Source organism: Pezoporus wallicus, unplaced genomic scaffold (assembly GCF_028554395.1).
Source record: "Pezoporus wallicus isolate ANWC-B61680 ecotype Strahan unplaced genomic scaffold, APGP_CSIRO_Pwel_v1 contig_1438, whole genome shotgun sequence".
In the NCBI taxonomy this organism is placed as follows: Eukaryota; Metazoa; Chordata; class Aves; order Psittaciformes; family Psittacidae; genus Pezoporus; species Pezoporus wallicus.
Genome location: NW_026638681.1, coordinates 3,182,031 through 3,203,422, shown reverse-complemented (window position 1 = coordinate 3,203,422; position 21,392 = coordinate 3,182,031). Strand labels below are relative to the sequence as shown.

Below are 21,392 nucleotides of genomic sequence, written 5' to 3'. Positions count from 1 at the left end.
GCGGTGAGGGGAAATATGCAATTATAAACTAAGGTATATATAGAAAGGCAGATGAAATATTAGTTTTGGTGACAGACTGTAACTCAACTTACTGTTCTTAATTACACAAGAATAAAAAAAAAAAAAGAGGTAAATAATAAGTGAATGAAGCCTCCTCTTCAAGGTAGGACTTGCTCTACAATTATAACACAAACACAGGATTATAATATTCCTTGTATAAAAATAAAAAAGAAATCTAGATCAAGATGAATCAGTTCATTATATACATAAATTTAATGTCATCTACTTTTACCATAGAGATGAAAAGAAATAAAGGACTTCCCCCAAACTCAAGTTAAGGCTACAGATAAACATTTAACAAGGCAGAAACGTAAAATACATGTAACAAGTTATATGCCACTATGTGGGAATCAGATTCTTAGATTCCGGATCTCAGGTCTCAGTGATTTTGTTCGCTTGCTCACCCATTTTCCTTTTTTTTTTTTTTTTGGTTTGGTTTGGTTTTGTTTTTTTGTGTGTGTGTGTGTGTTTGGGGTTTTTCTTTTGGTGTTGATTTGGGTTTTATAAGCTCTGGCACCAAACTGTCAAGTTGGCTAATCAAACTGGAACCTGATGAGCTTAAGGTAATTACAAGTTTGCCTATCAAGCTGAAGCACTGCTGCAGACTGTCTCTGGGGGACATTTTTTTTTTTTCCTGAGCTGATTCTGCTATTCACCAGAAGTATAATTTGGGAAAATTTCCATGGAGTTATGGACATGATGACCAAGTGTCCAGATTTATGCCCTTTCTGCAGCAGAGGAGTATACAAGGAGATGGGGCCCTCCAGTATCTTCCCTACCTTCTTAGTCTTTCAAGCTTGTTACTCCCAGCTCCAGCAGTTCCACCTTGAGGTGGGATTCTGATGCTGATAGGACCTACAGCCTGTCTGTCTCTAGGCTCTCTGTACAAGTTTTTGGATGCCTCCAAGGATGAGTGAGGTATGGCTAGTGTCTCACTCCAATTATCTTTTCTACATTTTTGCTTTTGTTCCCCTTTTTTTCCCATCCTCCTCTTATTCATTCATTATTTCAGGGTAACCATCTAGTACCTACTCAGTTTCATCCTCTTGGGTATCTTATCTCTTCACTCCTATTTAAGAAAGACAGATTTTATCAAAGGAGGGATGATGTCTTCTTCTAATAAAAATGACCAATGGGAACAGCAGGAATAAGGCAACAACAGCAGCAGATTTAAAACAGGGCAAACAGGTGAGATGCTTTCCCCCAGATATGCCTAAGACCACAGGTCTGATTAAGGAGCATTACAGGCTGTCAAGGAAGACAAGGTGCCAAAGAAAAAAATTAAGGAAAGGAAACTTCAATTTGAACATCTTTCTAAAAATCTAGCTTAGCCCTTTGCATACAATTAAATATTTTCAACTTTGACTTATTTGGCACATGTTCAACACTGAAAGCATACCTTGGTTTGCAACTAAAGGAAAAAAATAAAATTGCAGATGCAAAGACAATAAAAGTATGGCTTATTCCTTCAAAGAAAAAAGATCAATTTTCAACATCAAAGGACTACAGAATTTCAACGATACATGTCAAAACATTAATCTCAAAGCATGTGAGGCACCTAAAATTTCATACTTAAGTTCAAGTGTTAATTAATTTAGATTAATTGGAAGCTTAGTAACAGAATAATAGAAAGGATTTAAGCTCTAAGCTGGGAAACAGTAGAATAGCCTAGTTTTACCAACTCACACTGTTTTTCACAATACATAAATTTATTCTAAAACTATCAGTCCATTTTCACCTTATTTATGTATTCCAATTTTTGTTCTTTTCATTAAAATACTAAAAAAAACACAAATAAAATACCAACATAGAAATCATTACATGCCTCCAAATATGAGAATACTCACTGAAATTTTGCATATATAATTGTGTATTTTCAAAGTAGATCTTTATCTTAATATTTTGATTTCCTCTCCTTCTGGATTCTAAAATTACTTGCATTGCTTGTTCTATTCCATCTGAATCTCATGTCTTGAATGACCTTCTTCACAAGAAGCCTAAATGATATACTACTATGTTATTTCCAACTCCAACCCAATCTGATTACTTTGGTGCAAAAAAGATACATGTGCTCAGATTAGCAGTACAGGTCTCCTTGATCATTTCAGATGCTCCAGTTTTCCACTGCTATTTCTGACTTTAGCTTCAGATAGTTATTTTTCAGTCTTTACACATAGTTGTGTGCATGCACTATAAGATGAATTAGAGCTGAGCAGATGGAAAGGAATACTGATTCTTATTAAAAGTATAAAAGGAGGAAGAAGTTGTATAAAGTAAGTCACTTCATGTAAGATCACTCTTTGTGTCTCTGTTCTGTTAAATTCCTTACTAAATGTAAAACAAGCAGCAGTTTATGCTTTTTTTCTATTTCTGCAAAAATATTAGGAAAAAAGGAGACCGGTAACTGCTCTGCAATCAGCCCACAGCATAACTGGACTGAAAGTAGGTTTTTATGTTGTCTTTTTATGTCATCCAAGCCAGAATTTGGATAGTAAAGAAATAACTAGTCACAACAACTATTAAATGCCCCCTTCAATCCAGACTTGACTTACTGGTAAATCATAACTGACACTCCCACAACACTAGTAAGAACAGTGAATAAAACAACAATGCTTACAGCACTGTTCAGAAAGTATTATCTACTTAAAAACAACATACCTAGAGCATCTACTAAAGAATGATTTAAAATGGAAGGGGGATAAGTTAATTTTTATGCATCATTTCTTCATGAAAAACAATCAGTGTAAGAAAGAGTTTCATATAAGCTTGGTTTAGCATGCCATTTAGTTAATTAACTGAGCCATTTTCATTAACAAACTCAATATCAAATTTAAAACAAAAACTACATAAATTCTTTAAAACAATGAATACTTATGAGCCATAGTGTCTCTGAAAAAGTTGGAGAGTATTATTTGAGGGAGATGAAAGCAGGCTACTAAAAATATGTATAAAGGTTTTTTATTTGCTGTGTAGCTCATGTTTCATGTTTTGTTACAAGCTGCTCAGCCTGACCTTGGCACATGTTTTTTTGGCTGCATTTTTTCTTTTTTTTTTTTTACTTCTTAACAGTGTATTTGTAATATTCTCAAGTTTCACTTCTATTAAGAAAAAAAAACTTTTTTTTTATTTATTTTTTTTTCCTATTGATACAGAAGAATAAAGCGTTCCACAAAACTAAAGCACTAAACAATTTTCTGCTTCATCTGGCTGCCTAGCTTTTTAAAAAGTAAACAAACATTTTCCCCACTCCAGTGCTTAGGGTTTGGGTTTTTTTTTGTATGGAAATATGATTGTATATATCACAGTCTTTTGAATATCTGTATGCTTTTTATATTTAATATTTATTACTAATTGTCAGTCATTCTGCTTTCTACTATCTCAGCAATCTTCCTTTGTCAAGGGCACTTCTGAGCACAAGACCCTCCACCTTAAGTTTCTGCTAAACAATGTAGTCCACAATTGTCTTTTATTTATCTTCATTTCTTACTCAGTTCCAGAAATCAAAAAGCAGCCACAAAGGGTTTACAGTATAATTCCTTCAATGACTCTTAATGAAGGGTATTCTGTCAGGAAAATGTTTTCTAAATAAAAGTATAATGCCCCAATTGTTCTTTCCCTGGTTTACAGTAGGTAATACCATATCTATCTCTCAGCCTACCTACAGTCTATGAGGCAAACAAACTCCAGCATGCACTCTGCAGTGCTCAGAGTCTGCCTGGACAGTTATCTTGAGCTTGTCAGTCAAAGCTTTTTTCCTCATGAAAAGTACGGACTGACATACAATGTTGTGAGGATAAGAGAAAATGGTAGGCCATTCTGCTATTCAGCACAGACATGGGCATGCTGTTGCAGAGTTTCAGGGAAACATGACCTTGCTTTACAGGGTACGATAAAGACTGCCTGACATACTTAAGAGCAATCTCTTTTGCATTTTGGCAAATCCTTGTAGTCCTATCTCTACTTTTGGTCTTTCAATGCTTCAGAGTTCTTCCTGCCTGCTGCTTTGTCTCACCAGCCTTTTCTGCAGCCCTCTTTCTCTTTTCTTAAGAACACACATTATGTGATTGCTTTACTTTCAAAATCATGTCCATTACTGAAAGCGTAATCAGCTCACAGTGGCCATCAGTCTATAACCAAACTAGACACATCAATAATTTCTTCCATGCTGCTGCCTACATCTGAGGGAAGCTTCCCAGAAGCATTCACAAAACTGCCATGGAGTCTCTAAAAACTGTCATCTGCCAGAATGCCTGATAAGGAAAGCAAAGCCAAAAGGCATTGCAATGAAACAAATGATAAATATTTATACAACATATAGTACCTTAAAATGCAAGCTATAAACTTAGAATCGTTACTGGTTTTGCTCACAAAGTTGTCTACAGGAATTAAAAAACAACAGCAACAACCAACACCAAAAACAAGAAAACAAACCCTTAACGTTTTGTCTTGTAAAGGAAATGGGTATAAATGGATATAAGTTTTTAACACAGCAATAAAATCAGTATCAAACAGCAATTTCTGGCTATAAACTACATAGAACAGTAAGTTAGAGAATGAGTGTATAGATAAACTGTATTATTTTCACAGTAAATAAACAGGGATTTATTTTGCATTTCCTTTGCACAGTGTAGATAAATTACAGTGGGTTGGAATTTGATTGACAGCTGAATACTTGTAGCATTTCCTAGCAAAAAAAGCATATATTCTGTTAATAGTTAAAAAAAAAAAAAAAAAAGGTGGTATTCATATTCTAGTGAGTGATCTTGACTTCCACGCATGTAGTGAACAGAGTAGTAATGTGCACTTATGAACACATATCTCAAGTATTTATGATTAATACAAAAAGAAATAGAAATGTTTTCTTCCAGTGTATCATAGAATGACAGAATCGTTAGAGTTGGAAGGGACCTCTGAGGATCATCTAGTCCAACCACCCCTGCCAAGGCAGGGGCACCTGCAGCAGGTTACACAGGAGCGCATCCATGTAGGTTTTGAATCACTCCAGAGAGGGAGACTCCACAGTCACCCTGGGCAGCCTGTTCCAGTGCTCTGCCACACTCAACGTGAAGAAGTTCTTCCTCATGCTGAGGTGAAACATCCTGCTGCGGGCACCACTGAAAAGAGTCTGGTGCTATACTCTTGGCACCCATCTTTGAGATATTTATATGTATTAATGAGATCCCCTTTCAGTCTTCTCTAGACTAAAAAGCCCCAGCTCACACACTCTCTCCTCAAAAGTGAGGTGCTCCAGGCACCTAATCATCTTTGTGGCCCTCCGTCAGACCCTCTCCAGTAGCTCCTTGTCTTTCTTGTACTGAGGAGCCCAGAACTACCTTGTCAATTATTATTGAATTATTTGTGATGTCACCAATGCAATCCAGTTCATTCTTACTTTTTAAGCAGGCATAAAATACCTTTGAATTTGCTACAAATTAACTACACTGGCATTACTGTAGGTATTTAGTTGGGATTGGACATAGAAGTCTTGTTACTTACAACTACAAATAGACATATTAATTCAAAAAGAACACCAGAAAAACATTATAGGCTAAAGCAAATGCTAAGGGATCCTAAAGGAAATAGCTGAGAAGATCAACTCAGCTTCAACAGTCTCCTGGCTCAATAGGACATACTCAAGTAGGGACAGTGTCTATTATACTGATCGGTTTTGAGGAGTGAAGCGAATCAGCAGTGACCTAAGTGATCTGACCTCAGCCTCACCTAGGTCAGAAATAATCCATTATAGACCATGTTCATGTATACTTACAAAAATAACCACCATACCGTTGTCTGGTGTTTTAAGGCAGTAACTAATTAATTAAAAATGAGTTAAATGGTACAGAAGTGATGAGTGATAAAACAACAGGTAAACTAACTTATAGGGAGAGAAAGAGATATCTAGTATCCTAGTCAGGTTTCCACGTCCAATAATCATGGGCTTATTTTAACCAGAATATTTAAAATGTTCTCTTTAACCAAAACTTTTGGAAGAGCCAGTCACTATAATCATTTGACATATTTGATAGCTTTTGCTTATGAAGTGTTGCAACAGAAGAGCAAGACTAAGAGCAGTAGCATGTTGGACCTTTCAGGGCTAAACCCCAACATGTAATTGCCTGAAAAGAATTTCCAATTCATTTGACATCATAGTGGAAAACAAATTCTCCAATATCATATCCAAAATTCAGCTTACATGCTGTGTGACTTCACAGCAATACTACAATACAACAAAAAAAATTAGGTGAAATGACAAACTTTATAAAATGAGAAAATGAGCACATTTGTCTCCCTCTTTCTACATAGATATGACTAATGTCAGTGTCTGGATATAAACAAAACTCTTCATTAACTCCTTTGACAATTAACAGCCTTCAAAAATAGTGGATCAGGATTTCTCACGACTGCTAGCATGGTAGTTGCTCATAACTCTGTAGCAGGTATTTTATCTTTTCTGAGGAAGCTAAGCCAGCTTTTTGTCTTTTGATAAAATGAGTAAAATGTATTAGAATTTCTGATTTGAAAGGCAAATTTAGAAATGGATATTTAAATTACATATTTAGAGTAACAACTTTCAGGAGTGTCTTCTATGAAATAATAAAATTATTTACTTTTCAAAAGTAGAAATCAGTATAATGCTCATTACCCAGGATAATTTGGACATTTGCAGTAAGATGTGGTTATGAAAGCAGAAATAGATACCCACTCAGAGTTTGTATCAGTGAAAAAAAAAAAATAGTGTATGGCGGGTAGGACTATTACAAATGTTTCTAGAAGCATAAAATTTGTACAGAAATGGTTAGCTTTTACTATCTGTATGCAGATAGGCTGAGAAAGTTGGGGCTGTTCAGCCTGGAGAAGAGAAGACTGCGTGGAGACCTCATAGCAGCCTTGCAGTATCTGAAGGGGGCCTATAGGGATGCTGGGGAGGGACTCTTCACTAGGGACTGTAGTGATAGGACAAGGGGTAACGGGTTAAAACTCAAACAGGGGAAGTTTAGATTGGATATAAGGAGGAAATTCTTTCCTGTTAGGGTGGTGAGGCACTGGAATAGGTTGCCCAAGGAGGTTGTGAATGCTCCATCCCTGGCAGTGCTCAAGACCAGGTTGGACGAGGCCTTGGGTGATATGGTTTAGTGTGAGGTGTCCCTGTCCATGGCAGGGGGGTGGGAACTTGATGATCTTTCCAACCCTAACTATTCTATGATTCTGTGATTCTGTGATCCCTATTTAGAAATGTCACACCACCACAAACATCCCAACTGATATTCATAGATGCTTTGTGGGTTTAATTTTAAGAAAATTAAACAATGTATTCCTTACTATAGTTTTAGATGGAGAGCTGATATTTAAGTACATTGGGATTTAACTTGACAAATGAGGTAGTACATACAGAATTATTCAGAAAGTTCTTACTAGTAACACACATTGAGGAAACTTCAATAGGTAAGAGAAAAATTCCTTTCTACTTCATCCCACTAAACACAAATTTAGTCTTGTCAAATGCTGCAAGTCTTGTGTTTTTCTTCTTTTTGCAAAACCCTCCCAGAATTTGTTGCCCATCTTTCATGTGAAGTGGGGAAGACTACAAAGGCACAGAAGTCTAGCAATTTGCCCGGTTACCTTCTGAGAAAGTTACAGTTGTAATTAAGACAGTGAGTAAGAAATAATTGGGGTCACAGAGATTGCTGTTGGGGTGACTATAGGCAACAGAAGGAGAAGGAAGAAAGACAGCCAACATATAACCAAGATGTATTATTTCAACATCTGCTCCAAGAAACTCATTAGAAAATGTACACAATGAGCTTTTCTACATGGTGATGAGTAACAGCTCCAGAAATCCACAAATAATGCCATGATGAATTTCCAAGTTATATATATTTGACTTTAATTAAATTTACTGTGGTTGCTGTCACTTATTGTTAAGCCTAAAACACACCTGAAAAAAACAAAACTAAAGTGAAACAAATAAAGCTAGAATCTAACATGTATAAAGAAGAAAGAATCCTAACTGTTCTAAATATATTCAAAAACTTGTCTTAAAGGAAAAGAGCAGCAAATACTCGATAGTATGCCACAAGATCCCTTGATATTTTGTAATTATTTCTGGGTTGCTGTGAAAACATTTTGAATATCGTAACTTTTCCCTTGAAAGGAATTCCAAATGACTAATTCTTTCAAATGAGAGTAAACAATTTACTTTTGCAGGAGTGTATTTATTAATACTTAAAAAGACAAAGAAATTTGATGCTGTCACTAATAAAAGAGAGCAATCATATATTTCTCTGCAGGACTCCTAAATAAAGTAAACAAGATTTATTAACTACTTCTACAATGCTTTGAATGTTTGGAATGTTTTAATATCACCAAGTAATTTAGTTTTACAATATTACTCTAGGATTTGGAGTTTTGCATAGGAAAACAGAGCAGCTGGAAAATTAAATAACTTCCCTGGCTTTTCCAGTCCATGGGAAGTGACAAGATCAAAATGGTCTCTGTGAAGTATCGTATGCAAATATACCATCTATCAGAGATTTACAGCACTAAAACCTCCCTTTTTCTGATACCATGCTACTGCACATATTTATTCATAGTGCTTTATTGGTGGGACACATAACTTTTTGCTTAATTTTTACTTTTGTGTTTATAAATGAGGAAAACATATATTGGAACTTGTATCTTAATAAATGAAAAACAGATCAATGTGCAAAACACATGCCTGTGGGGGAGAAGACAAGGAGGCTGTTTATCTTCATATTATGCAAGCTTGGCTACCAAAGTTGAAAGGATAACTCTTTGGGTTTCAGGGAAAAAGGCTTCTCTGAAAAGTGTTTCAGGCTACATCTAACCTGCTGGATGCTGAAGCTGTTCTGAATGCCCAGAGGAGAGTGCATGCCCTGAACACATCCCAGCCCCACACTGTGATAAGATCTAAGCGTGATGTCCCCTTTATTTCCACAGGAAGGAAGGCTAGGCTTGGGGTCAGACTGAAACTCTGTGTGTGCTCTTGTCAGGCTCCCAAAACTGGGGAACCAGGACCCTCTGCTACACTTCAGCATAAACATGCCACTCCCCATAGGAGAAACAAAAAAGCTATAGCATATAACATACCAAGACTAACTTAGGTTAAATCAATTTGCATCCATTTTTACAGATGGAACCATTCCATAAGCAAAATTCTTTCCTTAATTAGACCTTTGTTTCTGCTATTCAAAGAAGAAAGTGGAACTAAACAATGATGAGTCTTGCCAAATCACTTTATTGTCCATGAGACTCACTGGTTTGAACACAGGCCAGATGAACTGGTCTGGTAGGCTACATTACCTACACAACAGGGATGACCAGCATCTTCTCTGTGGTTAAAAATATCATGTCATTTTATTCAGCCGGATTATTTAGGAAGGTGTCTTATTTTCTTAAACATAACAGTTTTGTGTCTTTATCAAAATTTTCTCCTTTGAAGGTTGTAAAAACTCTCTGTATTTCCTTTCTACCCCTTTATATTGCATGACAACACTTTCACTAAAGCCTGTGAATTTCTTATACCTTTATTAAGTGAATGACCCTTTAGGCTTCAGTGCTTGAAACTGTGCTTCAAGATGGCAGAACTTCCCCATACCACTCCTTGATATAGTGATACAGATATTTGTGCTGAAAGTGTCCATGGGTTCCAGCACAATTTTTATATTTTATAGGGATTTCTAGATTTCTCCTCTTTTAACTTGTCCAGATACCATTTGAGATCATGTACATTTTTTGCTTGCTACCTGTTCTTCACTGATATGATCTTATCTAGGTATCTGATTTTAGGCATTGTCTGATGGCTAAATGGACATGGTCAGAGGGTGTATGGACCTTTTGTTTGTTACAGATCACCTGCTGGTATGTTCCCCTGCAAAATGAAATAAAGAGGGTACTCCCTTCTTTAAATTTTAGATCTTTTGGATGTAGTACGAATACAGATCAGCTCTTTGAGCTCAATATCCTGTAAAGTGACTTGGATGGAAGACTTCAGAAATCCACACAAAACAGCTGTAGAAACATACTCTTACTGTATCATCCATCTGCATTTTGCAAGTGAGATCAAACATGCTCTTCCTAACCTGTTTCAATCTAAAAATAAAGTAAAATTGGCTGTCAACATATTCTATGCAGGAAGGAATCCATAACATAATAAGAATGCTATTAATATCTATACCATTTGGACCAATAACAAAACTGTGATTATATTTTAAGGGATTTTCTGTTTCATAGTTTCCACTACCTGGCTTCCTATTTAATCTGACTTTTACATTAACATTTTGAATAATAGTAAGCCCCTCCAGTGAACTCATATCAAATACCCTATTTTTCTGCAACAAAAAACTGCACTCTGTTATGACTGATGCTTACAAACAGAAAAAAATGCAATTATTTGGCTCATTCTGAGCACATTAATTTATTTTCAATAAAAGTGATTCTTCTTTCTCAATCACTGTTTGCTGCTTAGGATTTTTGGACGTTTTTCTTTGGTTTATCATCTATGAACTAGGTCATGTAATAAGTCCTGGAAAAGAAAGCAGGTGAGATCGGGGTCTATTTAGGGAATGTGATGCGCTTCACTTCTATTTCAGAAAAAAATATTTTGTATATTTGCTTCAAAGTTTTAGCAGATGCAGTGACTAAGTGTCTTTCACTAAATGCCTTGAATAACAAAAGCAAGCTAAAGGAGCTGAAACATTCTTGTCTTTAACATTGCGATGGTGGACAACTGTTCAGATATAGTTTTCCCTTGGTGATATTTCAGATAAGGCATAAATTATGTATCTTTCAAATCTTTCTGCTTCTGAGAAATGCATTAATCTGATTTTAATTTTGGTTTTATAAATCTCAAAGAACAGACATTTGAAAATAAATAGACTTTAAGTTTTTAAAGCAATTATATCAAATCTCTGGGTATTATTTTTGTTGTAAAGCAACCGTTGAAAAAAAAAATAAAAATAGCGAGTATCATACCACAGCAATATTCACCTCATTCGAATCTCATTTATATTTTGGTTGGGGGTTAAAACCAAAATCAGCACACATCTGTGTGGAAATTCACAAGATTTTAAAACCTCTTTAGGACTAATTTTCCAGATTTAAAGATCACTGCATCCAAATCTTAACCTTAAATCAGACTAGAAGTGATCTATTAGTCTAAGCCTGATCTGTTACCATCTCTTCTTTTTATAGACAGGAAATAACCAAATCTTTCAGTCTAAGTTAAACCAATTCATCTTCTTCCATCTATTGTGAAAACCTGTATTTAGCTTTGATTGTAAACATTCATAGAGCTATCATAATTCACCTTTCAAATTACACCAACAAACAGAAAAATAGAAAAAGAATAGATGTCGCCTCATGTTTTACCATAGTCTCCAGTTCTTTCTGATTACAATCATTAGGATTTAGAGTTTAGCATGTAACGTGTAACAAAAACTAATGTCTGAAGCTGTTAAAGGAACTAAAAATTGCCTCTGATTGCTGAGTAGGCTTTAGGACCCAATTCCCACTATGCTCTGTCTTCTAAGACAGGCAATCCATTGTTTTCAAAATATTTAAGTATCTCACTAGCTTCAAATGAATAGAGCCAGAAAACCTTCAGTATATGTGGCCTAAAAAAAAACCCCAGCCAAACCCAAAGGGGTTATTATTTTTAAATGAAGGGACATCAGCATTGTTTTATTTCTGTGTTGTGACATCTTTATTTCTGTATGCTTAGCATGGCTGGGAAACAGCAAATTATATTTACGCTGATAGTAAATTCACCTTCTAAAATCTTAATTAGTGGTAGCTGCTAGCAACATCCAAATAAAAAGGAATAAAACCTATATATACTTGGAGCCTGTGACAGTCTCATGTTTGTCCAGTAAACATATACCTCAGACTTCATTTTGCTATGCATAAGGCCATTTGTCAGTATGGCTGATAATAACATGAATGTGAGCTACACCTAATTAGTAATCTATGACAAACTGTCATAGGAAATTTAGCATGGCATAATACTTCATTACATTTAATGCAATCAAGTCACTTTTTAATTGAAAGCGAATTCAGGAAAAGAGCACCCTTTTGACCTCCAAAATATTGGGTATACTATTCTTATTTCAAATTGAAAGAACAGAAATCAAACTGTAGCATTCATTTTCCAACATCTTTTACCCTCCATCCCACAGATAACAATTGGAGCAATTTTAGTAATTTCCACTGTGAACTGGAGCTAAGTTATACTGACATGCTGGAAATTTGAAGTCATCACAGGTAATCTATGAATAATTACTACTCAAGGCAAGTTACAACACATGAACTATAATCTCTTTATGACTTTGTCTTTCTGCACTTCCTGGGCACATCTGTTTGGTTGTTTTTTTTCTACACTTGATCAACCAAGCTAAGATGACCTATACTTTTCTTGGTGGTACAGAAAATTTTCACAAATTACAGCCATGTCACTCCAATCCATTTTTTATTTTTTTTTCCATATAGTACAAATTGATTTGCTGTGGCAGTAAACAGTGAAATGGTCTTTTCAGTGTCTAGTAATTAGTTCTAACACTAGCTGACAAATTAAAAAAGGTAGCAAAACAAAATGTCTCCATCAGGCACTTATAATAACCTTTATAATACATACAGTAGATGTTGCAAAGACTAAGGTGGATAAATGAGGAGAATGCTGATTTTGGCATCCATCTTACTTTCAGATAATCTAGCTCATCCCTCTTGGCTGACACCAGACCAAGAATAATATTAAAGAGTAATAAACTCTTTCCAACAAACCTCTGATTCCATGGTTCACTGGTCTCAGGCATAATCTATCAATCCATTTACTGCACAGTAAAAGGTAAGAAAGCCATTACAGGTCTGTTATACGCCCTGGCAGGTGGTATATGACAAGAACTAGATTCATCACAAACTCCAGTGCCTTGTACCACCTTTTGCATGCTTTGAAGCACTAGGTGGCTAGCTTACTTGGCTATCACAGCAGAAGATACTTTAAGTTTTGAAAATAAACAAAAAATACTTGATGTGAAGGCATAAAAATGGTTATAAACCAGTTCATTTTTCATACTGTTAAGACTTCACAAAGATAGTGGTACTTTCATTTTTACAAGAAATACTGGCTTTGGAGAGGGTACAGTAAGTAAAACCAGGTTAGAATGTAAAGTCATACTTTCAAATACGGCCTTTAATCTTCATTCTCAAACTATGTCTGAGGCAGCAGCCTATTAGAATCACTATTCAATAAAGTTGTCTAAAGAAATGTCATTTTAAAATTATTAATATCCAAGGGAAGAAAAACTCTTCATGTATCAATTCTCAAGGTCATCAACACATGATATAAACACCCAAAAGCAAAGACAATACAGAAGCAAAAGTAAAAAAGCTTCTTTTATGTGACTGCAATTTCTTTCATACCCAATTTCTTTTCTCAGCTTATTCCATTGCTGTAGGGCAACAGTTTCTGTGACTATAAAGAAAGTTTGAACATGTCTTATTTCAAATGTGTCACCTTGAAGGTTAAGACTCTCAGGTGTTGTCCCCCATTCCCCTGCTTGGCAGATCAAGGCAAAACAAAAATTTGTCATAATGTTAGGAGATATTTGGCTACATTCTCAGCTGGTGTAAATTGTCACAGCTTCTCTGAAATAAACAGAATTGCTCTAGTGTAAGCCAGATAAGGACCCATCTTACATTATTTATGTGACTGTCATGTATGTTTTCTACTTTGAAAATAATACCATCCTGCAATATGAGATAATCAGAAATGCTAGATTGTTACATGTTCATTTGCTAGCAGAGATGCCAGAAAACAAAATAAATAACCAAGAACAAAGTATTAAAATGTAAGATAGACTCTTAGAAGAGGATGGAGAAACAGAAAACCTCCAGACAAATCTGTGTGAGATTTCATGTTTGTCCATGGTGCGTCAAGTAACAAAAAAAAAATAAAAAAAAAATATCCTCATCAAAACTACTGACAACTGAACCATCCTCTGGTGACCTGCGCAAGTTTGCCTGATGCAAAAGTGCCAGAGCTATGTGCTTCAGCTTTGGCTTACAGTAAAAATCTGTGGTGTTTTTTCTCAGTGCTCACAGATCTCTAACTGAAGGAAGACAACATATGTCCCTCTGTCAGGCCTGCACACTTTTTTCCATGATTTCTAATTTTACCACAGACCCTAGACTGTCAGAGAGAAAGTGAAAAAAAAAAAAAAAAAAAATTGAGGCTTCCTACACAAACTGTGAGTAAAAGAAAAAAAATGCAAATGAAAAAATAAAGATTTTTTCCTTCAGTTTAATTGGAAAAATCTGACAGAAACCCTAATAAGTTTTGAATTTTTTCTATATATATATACATTTTTTTTAACCTCTGTCAAGTTCATATGGGAAATAGAAAACATTCTGAGAACACCATCAGAGAAGATGTATGGATTTCAGTTTTGTGATTTTCAAATTCAGTTTCTGTTCATCTATATATATATATACACTGCATTTTTCAGATTCCTTAGATTCAGCTATTAAGGGCCAGAGAGATCTACATCTCCATAGATAGGTAGACAGCTGAAAGCAAAATATAAATAAAAAAATAATGCATTTAAGTAATGATCTCAAATGGAAGTTCAATTTTCTGGTTTTAATCTCTTTTAGGAGTAAATGGACGTTTTCACGTGGTAAATTCCAAGCCTAATAATTTGCCAGACACTTTACTCAGATCTAGGAGACATAAACGTGTAAAGACAATGATGCTGGAGAAGGACTCATCACTAGGGACTGTAGTGATAGCACAAAGGGTAATGGGATCAAATTTAAACAGGGGAAGTTTAGGTTAGATATAAGGAAGAAGTTCTTTACTGTGAGGGTGGTAAGTCAGTGGAACACGTTGCCCAAGGATGTTGTGAACACTCCTCCCTGGCAGTGGCCAAGGCCAGCTTGATGGGAGTCTTGTGTGACATAGGAACATAGAAGCACAGAATAGTTAGGGTTGGAAAGGACCTTAAGATCACCAAGTTCCAGCCCCCTTGCCTTAAGCAAGGACACCTCGCACTAAACCATGTCACTCAAGGCTCTGTCCAATCTGGCCTGGAGCACTGTAGTAGAGAGGCAGGATCACCTCCCTCGACTTGCTGGTCATGCTCCTTTTGATGCAGCCCAGCACATGGTTGCCTTTCCAGTCTGTGAGTGCACACTGCCTGCTCATGCTCATTTTCTCATCAACCAACAGTCCCAAAATCCTTCTCTGCAGGGCTGCTATGAATCTCTTCTCTGCCCAACCTGTAGCTGTGCCTGGCATTGCTCTCACCCAGGTGTAGGACCTTGCACTTGGCATGGTTAAACTTCATGAGGTTGACATCAGCCCACCTGACAAGCGTGCCAAGCTCCCTCTGGATGGCATTCCTTCCCTCCATCATTATTGACTGAACCACACAGCGTGGTGTCATCGGCAAACTTGCTGAGGGCGCACTCAATCCCACTGTCCATGTCACAGACAAAGATGTTGAACAAGACCAGTCCCAACACCGATCCCTGAAGGACACCACTCCTTACTGGTCTCCAGATGGACATTGAGACATTGACTACAACTCTTTGCGTGTGGCCATCCAGCCCGTTCTTTATCCACCGAGTGGTCCATCCATCAAATTGATGTCTCTCCAATTTAGAGACAAGGATGTCGTGTGGGACAGTGTCAAATGCTTTGCTCAAGTCCAGGTAGATGACGTCAAATTCTCTACCCCTGTCCATGGTTTAGTGTGTCCTGTCCCTGCTCATGGAGGTGGGGTTGGAACTAGGTGATCTTAAGGTCCTTTCCAACCCTAACTATTCTATGATTGTATGAATCACTAAACAGTAGCTTTATCCCCCATATTTGATTGAGACCTAACTACTTTTAACAACATTCATAGGTGGTCTGACTATGACAAGTAACTTGGAACATTCTGCAACAGGAAGCAGAAAATTAAAATGCTAAGTTTTTAGGTATATGACTAATCTTTAAAAACTTAAATTCAGAGGCAAATTACAGATTTCATTAAAATGTATTTGTGTCATTTTACTAAAAGTATTTTTTCATGAAAACTAATGTCCTTTTAATACTACATCTCAGATATACAAATTGTGGTGCCTAAATTCAGCTATGTAAATGTTTATTTCAGCTGGTAAATAACACTATATTTGATCTCAAGGTGGTCTGAATTCTTCCATATACATTGATCTCAGAAACTCATTTGTAGAGAGATACTTCTGTGCAAGCACCCAAATTATGATTTATGTGTCCAACTTGGAGTCTTGAATGTGATCAATATTTATTATCCACTTTTGCCTGAGCCATTAGCTAATATTCTGAACCTTGCCAGACTGTTTCTATTAGTAACAAACTAATGGGAGTCCCACATCAAATAACTTTATGTTTATATCCTGGAACTGTGCTTGAAATTCAGCTGTGTTCACAGTAATGGTAAAACCCTCAGGACGTAGTATTCTGACCAGAAACTCTAGCTTGTTTTTCAGTAAGGTACCTAAAAGAAAATCTCATCACCTTCTTTCCAACAGAACTAAACACAATGAATCCTTCTTTCTTTTATTCCTGGCATCCTGGTAACTTCAATAAATAGATACCACAGAGATTCTGGTTTTGCCATCAGTCTCAAAGTTTCTCAGCTAATTCTACATTGACCTCTTCTGACCAGGCTATCCATACCTTGGGTTGTGGTCCTCTGTACAATGCTCTCTACCATTTCTGCTGCATAAGAAACAGAAGATACATGAGAGCAGTCAAATTAGCTACCTCTTTTGACCAGATTTGCTACTCACTTTCACCATTTTCCAACACAGAAATATGCTACTTCAACAACAGAATATAGCAAAATACTCTTTTACTTTTGTCCATGAGTATGGAGATCCCAGAGAGCAAAATGAATGGTACTTCCCTACACAGAAAGCAGAAATCGAAGCTCAGTGTTGGAAAAAGCGTGGTGGAGAATAAAACAGCTTCCAAGGATGCAACTTCCACCTTGGGGCTGGGAAGAGGAGAGAACTGGGAAGTGTTTCCATAAAGGCAATCAGCCATTTGCTGCTGTCTCTCACACACCTGAGTCACAAGAACTGGAATATTTGCTGTACCCTCAAAACAATCAGGCTACAAAACTGTTGCTCTGCTTTCCACCCTTAAGCAGCAGACCTGTGATTTAGGAGTATATTCGGATACATCATCATCATTTCAGGTGCTAATAGTCTTGGTTTGCTATCATTGTTTCTTATAGCAGTGTACTGTACACATTTTTCTTCTTCACTTTCATTATGCATACAAATGTCTCTTCATATGGAGAAAAACAATATATACCTGAAAATATATAATGAAAATATTTGCTGCAGATCAAAATTTTATACCACAGTTACATTAGTAATATGTCTAACCTTCAACAAGCGATGGTTAGCCTCCTTCAGCGTACTCTCTAGCTTATGTTTTTTGTCTGGGTTCAGTGATGCACTTGCAAGCGCTGTTCCTCTAGTTTCATTTAATCGTTTCAGTATTCCCTTGTGGGGCGGCAGCTCTTCAGCTCTTAACTGGAACAGACAAATACAGCAGTTAAGATGTACTATGGTGGAATTTTTCAGCTCTCTTATCTTCACCCTTATTGATTTGTGTATCAGCTGAAGGAATATACTCAATTAAAGACAAAATAACCATTGCTTTCTGAATGCAGAAGGCTAAAACTCCCCATAAGAGACTATATTAGTGGATCAAGACTAAAGAGAGTCCTAAATGCCAAAATATGAGATTTTTCAGGTATTAAACACTGCTACATGACAAATTCCACTTCTGGAAACTCAATAGCTCATGTATATGAATTTTAACAATATTTTAATATGGTAAACAGCAAGCACTTTGGAGAAGGGTTTTAACATGTCCAATGCTGTGAACACAAGTCACCCAGATGGTATGTGAAGAAAAGCTGTCCAGTCTAGCCTCATAATTAAGAATGTTCATGCATCTTCATAAAAAGACCCCAGACCCCATAAGTAAAACCAAAGGATGCAAGGCATCACCTAAATGTACCACCTCACCACATATGCAGTTGGTGCAAGCTTGTATTGTCAAAGTAACTCAATATATCAAGTGAAGAGAATGTAACTAAAAGACAAAGTTCTTCAAGTTTGGGGGTTTTGGGAGGTTTTCTTAACATAAGCAGGTATGTATGAAATGAACCACGCTGCAAGCCAATATGTTATTTGCTGCATTAGGATGCATTCTCTTTTGTGTTGCTCAAGAACAAGGTGGACAGTAAAAATGACATACAATTAAGAGATAACACTTTTAATTTTGGGTTATGTATCCCTTGAGAATACTGCAATTGGGAAATATTTGTATATATCTGAAAAGCATGAGCTTTCATGATTCTAAACAATCAATTTAGACTTTAAAACTTTATTCCTTTCTGGAAATGACAAGATGCATCTAACACCCCTTATAAACATTTTTTCACCTTCATTGTGATACCCTTGACAATGGTGGCAAAGCAACACAAATTCTCTGTCCAGCTTGCTGACATCTGATGCTAAACAGTCAGGGACAAACTCAGCATATGGTTAAGCCTTCATTTCCTTTTTTTTTTTTTTTAAGAAACTTAGAGATAGATTTTTATTAAAGAATCTTTTAGATTTTTGCCAGGTTTTGAATTTCCTTCAGGTTCTTTAATGCTCTATTCCATCATTTGCTGAAATTGTTCAACTTGGTTTGGCATAAAAGATAACTAGTTATTATCCTCAAGAGAGAACAGAAAACCTTTAGGCAATTATTTTATAAGTAATGTGCATTTTGCAGCTACAGTATAATTTTTTATTGAGTAAATTATTAAGCATAGTCATTCCATTGAACACTTTTCAGAAACTAAAGAGAGCAACTTCTACAGAATGTATTTATTAGCAGTACCATAGTCTAAAAGCTCTAACATCTTCATCAAAATATACCAGCCTTTAAAGGCAAATATTTAATACAGTGTTTGGGGCTTTTTTTAAAGTATTTTTAAAAAGTCATTTAGATGTTGAGTCTAGAAAATGTTGCAGTGACACTTTAACCAGTTGGCATTTATAATTATGCATGCAAGTCTCGATACTCTTGTGAAATACTGAATACCATTTCGTAAGTGACAAGACATCTATAGAGAAATGTTATAAAAATGTTATAAAAGACAAATTCTGAATTAAGAAATGAGGATAAAAAAGATAATGATTAATTAACTAGTGGCAAGATAGGCATTTTTCTTTCAGTACATTTTCCATTATTTTTCTTATTTTAGTATGATCAATATATATTTGTACATGAGTTTGGAAATTCCACTGCTGTGCTTTATCTAAAAAAGTGAATGCCGAGTTTGATGGCAGAAGAATTCCCTTGAAAATAGTATTAACTTTTCTTTAATGTAGAATTGCTAAAGTAAGAAAACATTAATAGTAAAACTCAATACCTTTACTTTGCTAAGGCAGTCTCTTAACTGGTCTTCATTCCCTGGTTCAAGGGGAGTATCAACAGTTCTGTCTGCTTCCTCTAACCATAAAATCAACTTGTCCAAGTCCTCTTGCAATTCTGATAAAATATTCTTTTCTTCCTCTAGCCTGTAATAAAAATGTGAAATTAATGTTTCTATACACTTACTTTTATGTTGAAATGTTTATCCACACTAAAAAAAAGGTGACAGAAAACTAGCTCTTATGATCTATATTAATTCTTTTTAAAAGTGTGCCATAAATTTTTTCATATCAAAATTATCAGACCAGCACCCTTTTAACATGGCATTAAATCTATTATAAAAGAAAAACTCAAGCCCTTATTTGTAACATCACTAAATTCAGCTTCTGGATTATATATGGCTGGTAGCAAACAAGCATGCCAGAACTAGAACTACTAATAATTCAGACCAGATTTTGTGTGAACTAACAGCATGGAAGCCCAGTGTCAGAAACTAAGAATTCTAGCACCAAATTTTACCAAACTGAATCTGTAAAATGTGACGCTTAAACCTGTTTGCCCAATATGTCCAAATGTCCAGCTGGTTTTGCATCTTTTGCTTTGATCTCAAGTAAACTTAATAAAACAATAGTGACACAAAAACACAGTTCTAGTTCTGGTGTACTTGTTCACTACCTGCTACATGTAATCCAGAAGCTGAATTTAGTGAGGCTGCAAATGATGACTTCAGCTTTTCTTTTAAAGGACCAGACCTGCATATGCTTGTGCCCCTCTTCATCAACAGAATTTTCACTGCTGACCAAATCAGGTCCCTTCACTGTAATTTCCAGACAATAAAAGTATTCAAGTGACTTCAAGTGTTTTGTAGTTTAAACACTTATTTGCAAGGAAAGAAAGCTGCTTCATTAATGTTTTAAGAAAAAAAACATTTGTTAGAAAGAAACAAATGAAGAAAAAATATAAGATTTGTAAAAATCCTATTAAATAACATGACTCAGGTTACAACGTAAAATGGGAGAAGCCTCATTTGGTCAGCAGTGAAAACTCTACTAGTGAAGAGGGACATATGAGCTGAAATAAACTTAATTTCACAGCAAAAGAAACATCTGATTTCATGGTAAAAACAAAAAGAAAATATAGACTAAGATTTCTTGAGGAGGGAGAGTCACGCTGTTGGAATGCTGACTATTACAAAATAATACCAGCAGCATACAATTCAACTACTATTTTAGACAACTTGTAAACTAGAAAAACTTTTGCTAGTGGTTTACCTGCCTTCCACCTTACTGGTGTTTATTGCACTTCCTTAACAAGGACTTACAAGATAAGAATTGGTTACTAGAGGAATAAACACTCTACAGGATGTAGATCCCTCACCAAAATAGCAGATTAAAAACCAGACTAAAGTAACAATGACAACACTCTGACCAGACTTCACTAACTCTGGCTTCACTAAGCATGTCAAATCTTAAGGAACCTGAAAAATATGATAGCTGCTACAAACATGTCACAGGCTTTCCTGGATGGCAGAAGCCAGGCAAGAAGACATCACTACAAAGGTGTTCTTGAAAAAGAGAAATGTTTCCATTCAATTTACAAGAAGCAAACACTTTTTGAAAGTGTCTCCAGACACTGCCCTAAATCCTTCTTTTCTTTTGTATTAAAAAAAAAAAAACAAGCTACTCAGCAACATCAACAATATATGCAGTGAAAATCTTGGATAAGAAAAAACATATTAAACAGTATTATGCATTGATGTTTCCAAATAATTATTAATAAAGCAGACCACACTTTCAAGGTTTTTTTCTTTACAGCACAGTTTAAAGGCATTCCGTTAATTTTTAAACTA

At 35.8% G+C, this 21,392-nt stretch overlaps 1 protein-coding gene across 17 annotated transcripts in view; it reads right to left on the bottom strand.

Moving 5' to 3' along the window:
* The window catches only part of DMD (dystrophin), a 1,199,681-nt gene that overhangs the window by 373,278 nt on the left and 805,011 nt on the right, over window positions 1-21,392 (bottom strand). For all 17 annotated transcript variants that reach the window (XM_057411860.1, XM_057411861.1, XM_057411863.1 and 14 more), the window contains 2 exons: window positions 19,542-19,689; window positions 17,491-17,640 (listed from right to left, as the gene is read on the bottom strand). In XM_057411860.1, coding sequence (XP_057267843.1) covers window positions 17,491-17,640; window positions 19,542-19,689 — 298 coding nt within the window. The remainder of the gene's footprint in view (window positions 1-17,490; window positions 17,641-19,541; window positions 19,690-21,392) is intronic.